Source organism: Oncorhynchus nerka, linkage group LG2, assembly GCF_034236695.1.
Source record: "Oncorhynchus nerka isolate Pitt River linkage group LG2, Oner_Uvic_2.0, whole genome shotgun sequence".
In the NCBI taxonomy this organism is placed as follows: domain Eukaryota; kingdom Metazoa; phylum Chordata; class Actinopteri; order Salmoniformes; family Salmonidae; genus Oncorhynchus; species Oncorhynchus nerka.
This window is the reverse complement of record NC_088397.1, coordinates 10,427,913-10,440,517: the sequence shown is the minus strand read 5'-3', so window position 1 is coordinate 10,440,517 and position 12,605 is coordinate 10,427,913. Positions and strand designations below refer to the sequence as shown.

At 41.9% G+C, this 12,605-nt stretch overlaps 2 protein-coding genes across 6 annotated transcripts in view; both read left to right on the top strand.

Annotated features, from left to right (window-relative positions):
- On the top strand, positions 1–5,679 carry LOC115118416 (cyclic nucleotide-binding domain-containing protein 2-like). Of its 3 annotated transcripts, none has more exons than XR_010464818.1 (11): positions 1–283; positions 464–508; positions 833–996; positions 2,336–2,492; positions 2,796–2,947; positions 3,555–3,693; positions 3,794–3,875; positions 4,291–4,354; positions 4,484–4,601; positions 4,776–4,988; positions 5,306–5,393. XR_010464818.1 is itself a non-coding variant. In XM_065023099.1 (11 exons), exons 1-11 carry the CDS (start codon positions 101–103, stop codon positions 5,526–5,528), a joined length of 1,491 nt encoding a protein of 496 aa, XP_064879171.1. In that variant the 5' UTR covers positions 1–100; the 3' UTR covers positions 5,529–5,679. The 3 variants fall into 3 exon arrangements, 2 of the variants coding, with proteins under 2 accessions (XP_064879171.1, XP_064879174.1); XM_065023099.1 differs by having other exon boundaries at positions 4,825–4,988; positions 5,306–5,679; XM_065023102.1 differs by having other exon boundaries at positions 234–283; positions 464–545; positions 4,825–4,988; positions 5,306–5,679.
- Positions 5,680–8,525: 2,846 nt separating this feature from the next.
- Positions 8,526–12,605, top strand: part of nbeal1 (neurobeachin-like 1) — a 79,399-nt gene continuing 75,319 nt past the window's right edge. For 2 of the 3 annotated variants that reach the window (XM_065023096.1, XM_065023095.1), the window contains exons 1-2: positions 8,527–8,786; positions 9,191–9,609. In XM_065023096.1, the coding sequence (XP_064879168.1) occupies positions 9,559–9,609 (51 nt within the window). In that variant the 5' untranslated portion in view covers positions 8,527–8,786; positions 9,191–9,558. Of the gene's footprint in view, positions 8,787–9,190; positions 9,610–12,605 lie in introns of all 3 variants that reach the window. The other variant, XM_065023090.1, reaches the window with a different exon arrangement.

Here is a 12,605-nt window from a genome sequence, read left to right as displayed (position 1 = left end):
CCTCTCTGTCTCCCTCCTCTAGCCAGTCCATGTATTGACCTCTCTGTCTCCCTCCCTTCTCTAGTCATCGGCGGTTTTACATTTCCAGCAGGCAGCGGAGATGTTATTTTCGTCCCCGGTGCAGGCTGCTCCATGCCGGGGCAAGCTGGGCTTTAAGTGGGCGGTGCGCAGCGTCATCCTGATGACTCGCTTCTGCCGCTACTTCATATCCCGTTCCAACTATCGCCAATTCATGGAGTTCAACTTCCGGGAGACCATCACCAACCAGCCGGCCGGTGGAACGGTGCGTTGTGTGTGTGTGTAGGAGAGTGCTACTGTTAAGGGGAAGTGATAAGGTGCTGTGTTTTGCTGGACTAACGGGCCACCAGGTTTATGTAGCGGTCTTGATGGGAGATTGAGACAGAAGCTACAGTTTTGATATCCAGAAAGACTGGAAAGTCAACAATGATTTCTGTTCCTGCAGGGTAAAAGTCTGGTGTTTGACCTGAACCACTTCAAAGTGAAAGAGGTAACGATACCGTATGGATTTAGAAGACCTATGCTGGGTATGACCATACTGTGCTTATGACTGGAAGGAACGCTGTTCTCCTTGGTGTGTGTGTCTGCCTGTGTTGGTGTGTGTGTCTCTGTCTATGTGAGTGAAAGCTTTGTGTGTATGTGTTTGAGCGTACGTGTGTGTGTGTGTGTGTGTGTGTGTGAAAGCTGTGTGTGTATGTGTGTGAGCGTAGGTGTGTGTGTGTGTCTCTGTCTGAGCGTGAATGCTATGTGTGAATGTGTGTGAGCGTATGTGTGCTTGTATACGTGTGTGAGCGTTATGTCTGGAACATTCCAGGACCGGATCCCTATCCTGCTGGTGGAGATTATGCGGAAGTGCCCAGAGGAGCGTTCTGAGTCGGAGGTGTTGCTGGTTCACAACATGCTGAGCTCTGTGAGCATGTTCCGTCGCTACAGTGGAACCTTGCAACTCCTTCTGGCCAGGGTGGTTCGCTATCAGAGGTTAGAGGTCAATCCCCTGTCAATCACTTGGGTTCCTTAGGGTAGTGGTTCCCAAACATTTTTTTTTTTTTTTAAAGAACTCAGTCCGGCTTTAAACTTACTCTTGAAAGTTGTAATAGTAGAATGCAAAAGGTGTCATTTCTATAGTAGGTATTGCATCATCAGTTCCTCTTGTCATGTCAGTCATTGCAGACCTTAGAGAGCTATTTATAACTTGTCAGAAACAAGCTCATGTCAGCGAATGTTTTTTAGCCCGTAGATTTTGTAGTAATGTTCGTGTCTCTCAAATATCACATGAATACACATTAGACATGGCGAAATGTATAGAATTGCAAGAAATTTGGCTTTAAAACTGCAAAATGTTCTTTTCACCCTGTGACAAAATGTGTAGAATTGCAGGAAATAAGCTTTAACCTGCAACATTCTCTCCACCAACAAGAAGGGTGTGAACAGTTGATGTCATGATCAGTGCTTGCGCCATAGAAATAGACATGGCACAGGGAGGCCCCCGGATGTTCCCCAATGCTGGAAAGGAAAGGGGGTACCTAGTCAGTTGTACAACTGAATGCCTTCAACTGAAATGTGCCTTCTGCATGGAAGGGGGGCCTGAGTGAAAACGTTTGTAAACCCCAGTCTTAGGGAACGCAATGGAAAATGTCTAGGTAGTATAGTCCCTCCTTGTTTCAGTCAGTTTGTTTCTTTTAGTGTCAAATAAACACAACCCTTGTTTTACTAGTCTGTACTGGGCTTTGCTGGCCTGTATAGCTGCCATTGACCTACTGGGAGGCTATAATAATCCGGTAACACTTTAGTTGAAGGGGCTTCTTGTGAAGTGTTGTATTGCCTTACTAACATTCATAGGACTTTATAGATGCAGTCATAGAGCGTTATACTGAACTGTACAATAAAGCATTAACCACTTAGATGTAAAGTCCCCTTCAGGTCAGGGGACCTGCGCGGTTCTGGTACTGGTTCCGACCCACATTTTCGATTATAAATCGATCTGTGGACCCCGTAGATCAAAATGGCTTGCGTTGAGCGATAGCCCTGGTTCCCATGGACACAGGAGTACAAGCATTAACGCACAACAAGAAGCCATAATATAGACCTATCACAGCAGTTATATTTAACTATGACTGCATAAGGTACTACAAATATGTTTACAAGGCATTATAATGCTTTACAAGTTTGTTCTTGTCTAATGTTCTGTATTATGTTATGTTCCATGGTTTGTGTTGGACTCCAGGAAGAGTAGCTGCTGCTTTTACAACAGCTAATGGGGATCCTAATACATAACAAATAAAGAGTTGCCAATCACCCCGCGCGGCTATGCCTGCAGGTTGGAGCGTCGCAGAGTGGTCATTAAGAAGGGCCATTGGGGACACAGCTTCTACTTTGTGTTCTCTGGGCTCCTGGCCGTCACCAAGGACAACGACGGTAGCAGTGCCTTCGTGGATAAGGAGCCCATCCTCATCAAGAAGGGCATGAGCTTCGGGGTGAGGCCTCACAATTATATGTTTTAGTAGAAACTATTTTTTTAAGATGCAATATCATTATCAATAGTCGAAGTAGTGATAGTGGAGGTAGTAGTGGTGAGAATAGTAGTGATTGTTTAGTGTTTAGGAAAAATATACCTGGGCTCTTGCGAACGTCATAACTCACATACATTCAAAGCCTGATGGGCAACGCAGACGAGTAGCTTCAACCACATGAAATAGCAAACCTGACTGTAGCTACTGGCGCAATCGTGTGGTTTTGACTGTTCTGATTATTAATGGTCTGTAACTGTTGTCTGTCAGGATGTGGCCTTGATCAAAACGCTGAGGAGGAATGCCACTGTGGTGTGCATGGAGGAGACGGAACTCATGGTGGTCGACAAGGAAGACTTCTTCGCTAACAAGATGGACGTAGAGCTCAAGAGGGAGTTTGACTATCGCTTTAGCTTCTTCCGGTGAGATTCTGCAGCCAGAGATGAGTTTTAGGATCTGAATATATACCCCCTACAAACCTGTCTTTGTTGAGCACCGCTCCTACTTTCCTACTGAAGAGCGAAGGCCTACCTGAATTTCTGCTACAAACCTGTCTTTGTTGAGCACCTCTCCTACTTTCCTACTGAAGAGCGAAGGCCTCCCTGAATTTCTGCTACAAACCTGTCTTTGTTGAGCACCGCTCCTACTTTCCTACTGAAGAGCGAAGGCCTACCTGAATTTCTGCTACAAACCTGTCTTTGTTGAGCACCACTCCTACTTTCCTACTGAAGAGCGAAGGCCTCCCTGAATTTCTGCTACAAACTTGTCTTTGTTGAGCAGAGCACCACTCCTACTTTCCTACTGAAGAGCGAAGGCCTCCCTGAATTTCTGCTACAAACTTGTCTTTGTTGAGCACCACTCCTACTTTCCTACTGAAGAGCGAAGGCCTCCCTGAATTTCTGCTACAAACCTGTCTTTGTGGTGCAGCACCTTGAACTCCCACTACAAACAGTGTTTGTAACTCTCATTCACCAGGAGTCACATTGCCCCTCTTTGTAACTATTCACCTCTGTGGCCCTTCTCTCCCAGGTCACTCCAGCTAGTGTCCTCCTGGTCATACTCTCTCATTGAACAGATGGCTGACCATTCCAAGGCCGAGCAATTTAGATACGGCCACGTGGTCGTCAAGGACACCAACGACATGGGCAACATCATTTTCATTGGCAAGGTAACTGGGGTACAAAGTTGTAGGCCTACAGTGCATGTGGGGAATGTTGGGTAATGTAGTTGCAGGCAGAGATGTTTGAGATGAAATACTTCCATTACAGGGCCAATGTGACGTGTTGAGAGTGGTGGACCTTACCTCCTGTAGTACCTACCAACGCCTCCTAAAACAGTATGCAGACTCAGGTACTGGCACGTGTTTATAATACAATCCTACTGTAATGTGAAGACACACAAAATATGCATACAATATACACAGTTCACATTTCAGCATTAAGTTCTAGGCAACCTCAGTTTTCCCTGTATCCTATAGCAACCAGAGTAACACTTATTTTATTTGAATTTTAAAAAAGGTGTCTGTTGTTTATATTGAGTGTTGAGTAAGATTATAACATTTGTGTAATTACATGTTGAAGAACAATTAAAAACCTAAAAATATTATCTCGCTCTCTTTCTCACTCCGTCTGTCTGTCTCTCTTTCTCTCTCCGTCTCTCTGTCTCTCTCCGTCTCTCTGTCTGTCTCTCTTACTCTCTCCGTCTCTTTGTCTATGTCTGTCTCTCTTTCTCTGTCACTCTCGCTCTCCCTCTTCCTCTCTCTCAGTAAGCAGAGGTACATGTTTGCCAACACATGGATTCAAAGGCGAGCTGACAAACCAACCAGGGAGGTAATGTAACTGGCCACAGTGTATTTACCTGGATGTACCACACATCAGTGACATCGCTGCATCTCAGCTGTGTCCAGTTAGTTCACTGCCCGGTGATAAGTTGTGTCTGTCTGTTCTACTCTTCCTCAGTGTCATAAAACACAAAGTCCTCCTCAATAATCCTCCACGTCCTCCCAGAGGACTTCCTGCAGACCTGCCCACCAGCGCCTGTTTCCTGATCGACACTCTTCATCAGAGCGGCACATTTGTACGTAGCCCTAAGGTCCAGACGTTACCCACATCAACATAGGAAGAAACCTGTATGGTACTTGTGCCTTGTGTTCAGCATGGATGACCATGTAATAACATGATAATATGACATCCATAGAATGCTATGTTCTGGGCATAGAGTTGTAATCACTTCCTTAAACTCTTCCTCTAGTGTTTTCTAACTCTACGGTTCCGTGTATCTGCTGTGTGGTGTGGTTCAGGGTCTGAACCAGTACCTGATGCCGTCGAAGCAGAGAGACTGTCGCAGGTTCACTCTGGTCAGCCAGAGCGTGGAGATCCTGCGGGTGGAGAAGACTCGCTTTGACAAGCTGGTGGACAACACCACCATGAAGAAGCTGGAGGCCCTGCAGAAAACCTACCCAAGGTGAGACTTATGGATACCAGTTCAGATGGGCTGCCCTTACTGGTGCAATTCATAGAAAAGATGGGGCACCAGAAACAACCACTAGCCCCTACCCTCTAGGTGTTTGTGTAGATCTAAGACGACTCAGGACTAGATAGGTGTAAGGCAAGCAATCCACAGAGGGCAAGGTGGAACTTTCACTGTATTGCTTATACCTATCTAATCCTCTCAGATCTAGCTAGGGAGAATGTACGCATTACTGTAAGTCGCTTTGGAAAAGAGCGTCTGCCGAATGGCATATATTATTATGACCGCGTTTGTGTTATCTTCCTGTGTAGCGACGACGAGCTGTGCACTGTGTTCCTGGAACACAGCCGCTGGAAGGACTACAAACACAGTGTGATACAGGACCTGTTCCCCGACCGGGTCGCCCCAATCAGAAGCCCCAAAACCCAGAAGCAGCAGGGCCACTGTGGCCCCAGCCAGGCCCTTCAGCAGACCAGACACGTGGTCAACAGGCTGAAACAGACAAAGCAGAGGGTAGAGCCAAACAAAAAATAATTAAATAAAGGATTAACTGTGTAGATGAATGAATACATAGACATGGTTTTATCAATATACTTCAAGTAGATGAATGAATACATAGACATGGTTTTATCAATATACTTCAAGTAGATGAATGAATACATAGACATGGTTTTATCAATATACTTCAAGTAGATGAATGAATACATAGACATGGTTTTATCAATATACTTCAAGTAGATGAATGAATACATAGACATGGTTTTATCAATATACTTCAAGTAGTTGAATGAATACATAGACATGGTTTTATCAATATACTTCAAGTAGTTGAATGAATTAGAAGTTTTATCAATATACTTCAAGTAGATGAATGAATACATAGACATGGTTTTATCAATATATCAATATACTTCAAGTAGATGAATGAATACATCATGGTTTTATCAATATACTTCAAGTAGATGAATGAATACATAGACATGGTTTTATCAATATGCTTCAAGTAGATGAATGAATACATAGACATGGTTTTATCAATATGCTTCAAGTAGATGAATGAATACATAGACATGGTTTTATCAATATACTTCAAGTAGTTGAATGAATACATAGACATGGTTTTATCAATATACTTCAAGTAGATGAATGAATACATAGACATGGTTTTATCAATATACTTCAAGTAGATGAATGAATACATAGACATACTTCAAGTAGATGAATATGGTTTTATCAATATACTTCAAGTAGATGAATGAATACATAGACAGTAGATGAATGAATACATAGACATGGTTTTATCAATATACTTCAAGTAGATGAATGAATACATAGACATGGTTTTATCAATATACTTCAAGTAGATGAATGAATACATAGACATGGTTTTATCAATATACTTCAAGTAGATGAATGAATACATAGACATGGTTTTATCAATATGCTAGATGAATGTAGACATGGTTTTATCAATATGCTTCAAGTAGATAGAATGAATACATAGACATGGTTTTATCAATATACTTCAAGTAGATGAATGAATACATAGACATGGTTTTATCAATATACTTCAAGTAGATGAATGAATACATAGACATGGACAAGTAGATGAATGGTTTTATCAATATACTTCAAGTAGATGAATGAATACATAGACATGGTTTTATCAATATACTTCAAGTAGATGAATGAATACATAGACATGGTTTTATTTTATAGATGAATGAATACATAGACATGGTTTTATCAATATGCTTCAAGTAGATGAATGAATACATAGACATGGTTTTATCAATATGCTTCAAGTAGATGAATGAATACATAGACATGGTTTTATCAATATACTTCAAGTAGATGAATGAATACATGACATGTTTTATCAATATACATGAATGAATACATAGACATGGTTTTATCAATATACTTCAAGTAGATGAATGAATACATAGACATGGTTTTATCAATATACTTCAAGTAGATGAATGAATACATAGACATGGTTTTATCAATATGCTTCAAGTTTGAGCGTTTGCTGCATTTTTCGTTATTTTCATCCTTATGGCTCACCTTGCAACTAAAAAACTATTTCACGGCATTTTAGTTATCAGCCACAAATCAAATTATCTGCACACCATAATACCTTTTCTCAAGAAGAATGGTTTTGAAGTATAATTTCTCATGAGTGGGTCATGAGAAAACATACTTTAAACCCTTCTGCCTCTGCTCTCTGAGTAGAAAGCTGAAGGAACTCGGTTGTCACTAGTTAACACAGCCACGGAGTCGAAATTGGCTATATTGTACAAAAAATAAAAATAAAGAAAACAAAAATGTGTTTTATTATCTTAATGTAAGGTTAGGTTTAGACATAGGGTTAGCAGTGTGCTTAGGGTTAGGTGTAAAAACAGATCTTAAGAAGAGAAATTGTAGACATAGACAGAGGGTTTAGACATACTTATGGCTATGTTCCTCTTCCCAGTTGTTGATGATGCCTGCTAGATCTTACAAAGCCTGGATATTTTTTAAGTATCAGCTTGCCACATCATGGACACAGTCCCCTGCTCAGATGTTGCATATATCAACCAATGGTTCCGTGCGACGTCGTCGACAGTGTCATCCCCTGACAGATTCCGATAACATATGATGTTACGACTGAGGAACTCCTATAATTTTACCCTAGTTAGGCGGTAAGTGCATAACAACATGGTGATCAGCTGAAAGTAACCAATCACAGCCAAACTTAAGCTCGGTTCCCTCGCAACCAAGACCCACCCCTAACGACCCACGAGCTCCACATCGGCAACGTAAAGGGATTGATGACTGTCGCAAACTCTGCAGCCTAAGAAAAATACTGAAATAATTCCTCCATAGACATACATGTATAGCTGAATGTCTTATGCCTCTGAAATATATATTGTGGCCGACAAATAAATGTAATTATATGCAAAGCTCCCCTTACTCAGCCTATCCTAGCAAGGCAATTGACGACAGCTGAATACAAAAATATTTTGACTTCCGGATTTACATGTCAAAATAAAAGCACAGTTAAAAAAAAATGAAAATCAGTTATTGTTTAGCTTTTCCCATTTATAAAATTATGTTTTCCAAAATAAATTCACGATCTGAGTTATGTGCACCCCTGCTCATTGTGGAGCGGGTTTAGCCCAATCAATGTTTTTTTATTATTATTGGCTTTGCCAGTCTTCTGTAAGGATCCCCATATGTTGGTAGGCTGTATTTTGTCTAAACTCTAAAACAGTAGGCTAATTTAGGACAAATCCAGTTTGGATTCAGTTCAGTTATATTTATTTATGTATTTAAAATTTAAAAAACAATTAATGAATCGTTAATCATTTAAGTTATATTGTCAATTTTGGCAACATTATTATTTATCACTATACACTTCTACCTATGTTTTGTTTTAAAAAACGTTTTTTTTTAGATTCCCTTGGGCGTAATAAATGAGAACGTTTACTTTGAAAATGGAAAAGGTTGACATCAGGAAGTAGTTGGCCGCGTTTCGCACATTGTAGACAGCTTCACGAGTGGCAGTGCCACAACACTAACCGCCAGTGTTGTTTGTAGCTATCCCAGTGTACAGGAATGGGCTGGCTGTAACATTTATTCGTTTTCGTTAGTAATGCGTGCGTTTGCATTGTTTATGTGGTGACATTTCTAAATGTCTAAATTTTAGGGCAAGGTCAAGCAATTTCACAAACTCGTTTCGTCGTTTGTGTCAAATGAGAAGTAACGTTAGACAGGAAAAAAAGGCTTCGTCGTTTTGACACATCACAGGTAAGAACAATAATACTAGTTAATTCATATGAGCCACCTTGTTTCACAATGACAGCTTGTTAGCTAAGTAACTTTGCTTACTCGAGCGTTTTTCGGCGTACTGCAACCCCAAGTTAGCTTCCTAATGTTAGTTAGCTTTGTGTTTTTATTTCGTCAGCTGTATCCTTCTCTTGCAAAAGAAGGTCAGAGATCTAATAGAACAGAACGAGCCTGGGCTGATGGCTGATTCATAGTGTTTGTTTACAGCAAGCTAAATTAGCTATCATAACCAGTCAGCTAACGTTATCAAAGGTATAGCCTACTTGTGTTCTGTTTATAAACAAGTGCTGTTAACTATTTATAAACTGGCGCCACAGAACTTGTGTATTTGATATACTAACTTTGTTTGTGGCTTGGCTTTCCAGAGAGGGGCAGAGTCGGTGGCATATGAGTCGAGAAGTGGACCTAGTGAGACTTTGACCATGGAAATCTCACCACAGCAGGAAACGCGAAACCTTGGGAATCCATAATTCACGATGGAATAATGCTTTAGGAAGTTACAAAATCCAGAAACAACGCCACTGGGATTACATTTCAATATTTTGTTTTTCCTTTCTAAATAGAAAGGTAGTTGAACTATTTTCGGAGTTGTCTTTCATTGTGACGTTTCACTTAACATCTCAAATCGATATGTATACGAGCAATGCCCGAATGAGGAGATATAGCTAGGGGCTCAATATGAGGAATCCGGAGAATTGACCTCTGTTTGGAACCCCACCACGCACCTTGGAGAATGGCATCAAATGAAAGATTGTACGAGGTCTGGATGCTGTATTGCAACAAGGTAAATAAACCTGTCTCTTGATCTGTTTGACACATAAAACATGCATTAGAATCTGTGCCCATCTCTGAGTATAAACTATGTGTACTGTCAGTAAGACCAGACAGTAAGGTCTATTACAATAGCTGTGGTATATTGAGATGATGTAATGGGTGATTATCAATCAATCAAATGTATTTATAAAGCCCTTTTTACATCTGCTGATGTCACAAAGTGCTGTACAGAAACCCAGCCTAAAACCCCAAACAGCAAGCAATGCAGGTGTAGAAGCACGGTGTCTAGGAAAAACTCCCTAGACAGGCCAGAACCTAGGAAGAAACATAGAGAGGAACCAGGCTCTGAGGGGTAGCCAGTCCTCTTCTGGCTGTGCCGGGTGGCGATTATAACAGAACATGGCCAAGATGATGAATTGTAATCGGGCTTGAATTTATAAGCCATCCTGTTCTTCCTCCACTATTCTCAGTAACAGCTGCTGGACTGTCCTGCACTGTGTAAAGTCTATCTCCTGGTATTTAGATTTTAGTTGAGTGACGTCTTGTGGTATGTACAATTGTATAATACAATTCCATAGATTCTGTTTTGTATTGCAACCTAGCTAGACCTATTTCCCCCTTGATTGACTGTAGTAGCTACAGTTGTTTAATTGCTCTCGATGACCAATCACTGCTTGGTGCCTGAGCCTCTCCTCATGTGAGTCTCAACTGCAGTCAACACATTCCCTCTTTAATCCCACTCAAAAGGACAACCCTCTCATAAGCATTAGCCTTTTGAGCTTACCTGTTCTCCCACACGACACAGGGCAGGAAATGCTATGGCACAAGTTTTTAGTATTATCCTGCCTGAGTGCCAGTCTTTGTGTTGTCATGCCAACTCCCTTTAAATTATTGTCATGCTCAACATGAGTTGACAAGAGCACAAACAGATCTGGGACCAGGCTAGTTTAGTATCAAACCAGATTTTATTTGTCACCTGCTTTGTAAACAATACGTGTACAAAACATTGAGAACACACTTGATCTTACACTCACTTCTCAGTCCTGTGTTAAATGGCAGGCATTGTGGAGAGTACACACATTGTCTTTGTTCTATTAAGGGAGTGTGTTTACATTGGGTCAGACAGAAGGCTAGAAATTCAATCTCCTACAGCAGCAGGCCTGTATTTCACTCTGCATGTGGCCACAAACCCTATGAGGCTTTGCCTAAATTGTTTAAATAATTTGTAAGGACCTTTACCTCCCCCAGAGTGGCCGCAATGTCAACACTGGCTCAGGGGTCTCCCCTTCAGTATGTGACAGGGTTCCCAGGATACATCAGGAGCAAGGGGAACTTGTAGTCCATCACGTGAGCTAAATCGGCTCCGGAATGTTTGTTGTGTGAGGCTGCCCATTGTCTCCACTTGCCCTTAAGATGCCATACACTTCAGTGTCGCAGGTTAATGATGTCACACCTCATTGAGGGATAGGCTCGTTACACCCTATTGTACCAAGATAACTGACCTTTAACACTGCATGGCATATGAACAATAATGGGAGCTTAGTTAAGCTAAAATTACCAACTCCTTGACTTTGGGGTTAGGATCCCTCCCTGAAATTGTAAGGCTGCGTACTCAATCCTAAAGCTGCCTCACGCTACAGAAACAGGTGATAGTCCCGTTCTGGCTCGGCTACCTAGCTAAAATATCCAGTACAACTGTGGTCTCTAACTTCCATTAGATCAGTGTGACTGAACTGTTACTCACCTCTATAATGATTAACCCAAGCAGGGCTGGCAACACTACGGGGCCAGAGGTTGACAGAGACATCACAGTAAGTCACCCTGGTCCCTGGGGTGGAGTCACACCCAGCAACTAGTGTTGACGGTTGAGCAGCCTAATTAAAGGGAGTAGTGGTGCTGCGGTCAGGAACTAGTTTATCCTGTAGCTGTAGGTCATAGTAAAAGGCCTTGACACTAATTAATTCACCTCCAACTCAATTTGGTGAATGTGTGATGCTTGAATACAGACCTGTCAGATATGCAATAAGCCTAAACCCCTGGGCCGTGTTCATTAGGGTACGTAACTGAAAATGTTTTAAAATGGAAAACAAAAATGAAGGTTTCTTATTGGATGAATCCATGATGTCCCTGCCTCCCTGTTTCAGTCCGTTTCTGTTTGGTGCATAATGAACACAACCCGCAGTGAGTTTCTTTCCTCCATAGTTAACAAGTCTAGCCCACTCCATACATGTGTTGCCTGTTGTAAATCTTTGGGTAGGCTAACTGCGAAGGAATCAGTCTTTTAACTCCAGTTCATGTTGGAGCTAAAAGGTAGCAGACAACCACTGAGGCGGTCACATTACGATCCTCTTACCCAGCAGTCCGTGTGGTGTCACTGGCATCAGCCTGGAGTATCGTCCCAGAGTTCGAGTTAGCAGATTTGTTAACACCACAATGGCAGCGAGGCACCAAACACGACCAGCAAAACTCATCCCTCAGGTTCTCGATGATGGGAAAGACATAGCTCTTGTTTCTCGACAACATGAAGCATACCCCTGTAGTATTGAACTACAGGAAGCATGATGTCTGTGGTTAGCTCGTTATCATTAGGTCTATCTGCCCCTCCTGTGCTTATAGCCACTAAGGTGATGAGACCATAGACACAGACCGACATGAAATATTCTGTCATTTTAACTAGGTCTGTAGGCCTGTGTAATTATACATCATTGGATCATGGTAGCACCAATCCCTTTTTGAATCCATAAGTAGCAACAACACAGGCCTAGTAGTTTCTGGTGACTACCTATGGCAGTGGTTTCTGGTGACTACCTATGGCAGTGGTTTCTGGTGACTACCTATAGCAGTGGTTTCTGGTGACTACCTATGGCAGTGGTTTCTGGTGACTACCTATGGCAGTGGTTTCTGGTGACTACCTATGGCAGTGGTTTCTGGTGACTACCTATGGCAGTGGTTTCTGGTGACTACCTATGGCAGTGGTTTCTGGTGACTACCTATAGCAGTGGTTTC

Excerpts from the sequence above, each read along its gene's own strand:
- LOC115118416 (XM_065023099.1), top strand. The coding sequence starts at position 101 with ATGTTATTTTCGTCCCCGGTGCAGGCTGCTCCATGCCGGGGCAAGCTG. Across the intron at positions 4,355-4,483 it reads CTGACAAACCAACCAGGGAG|TGTCATAAAACACAAAGTCC; the intron begins GTAATGTAACTG and ends ACTCTTCCTCAG. Across the intron at positions 4,602-4,824 it reads TTCATCAGAGCGGCACATTT|GGTCTGAACCAGTACCTGAT; the intron begins GTACGTAGCCCT and ends GGTGTGGTTCAG.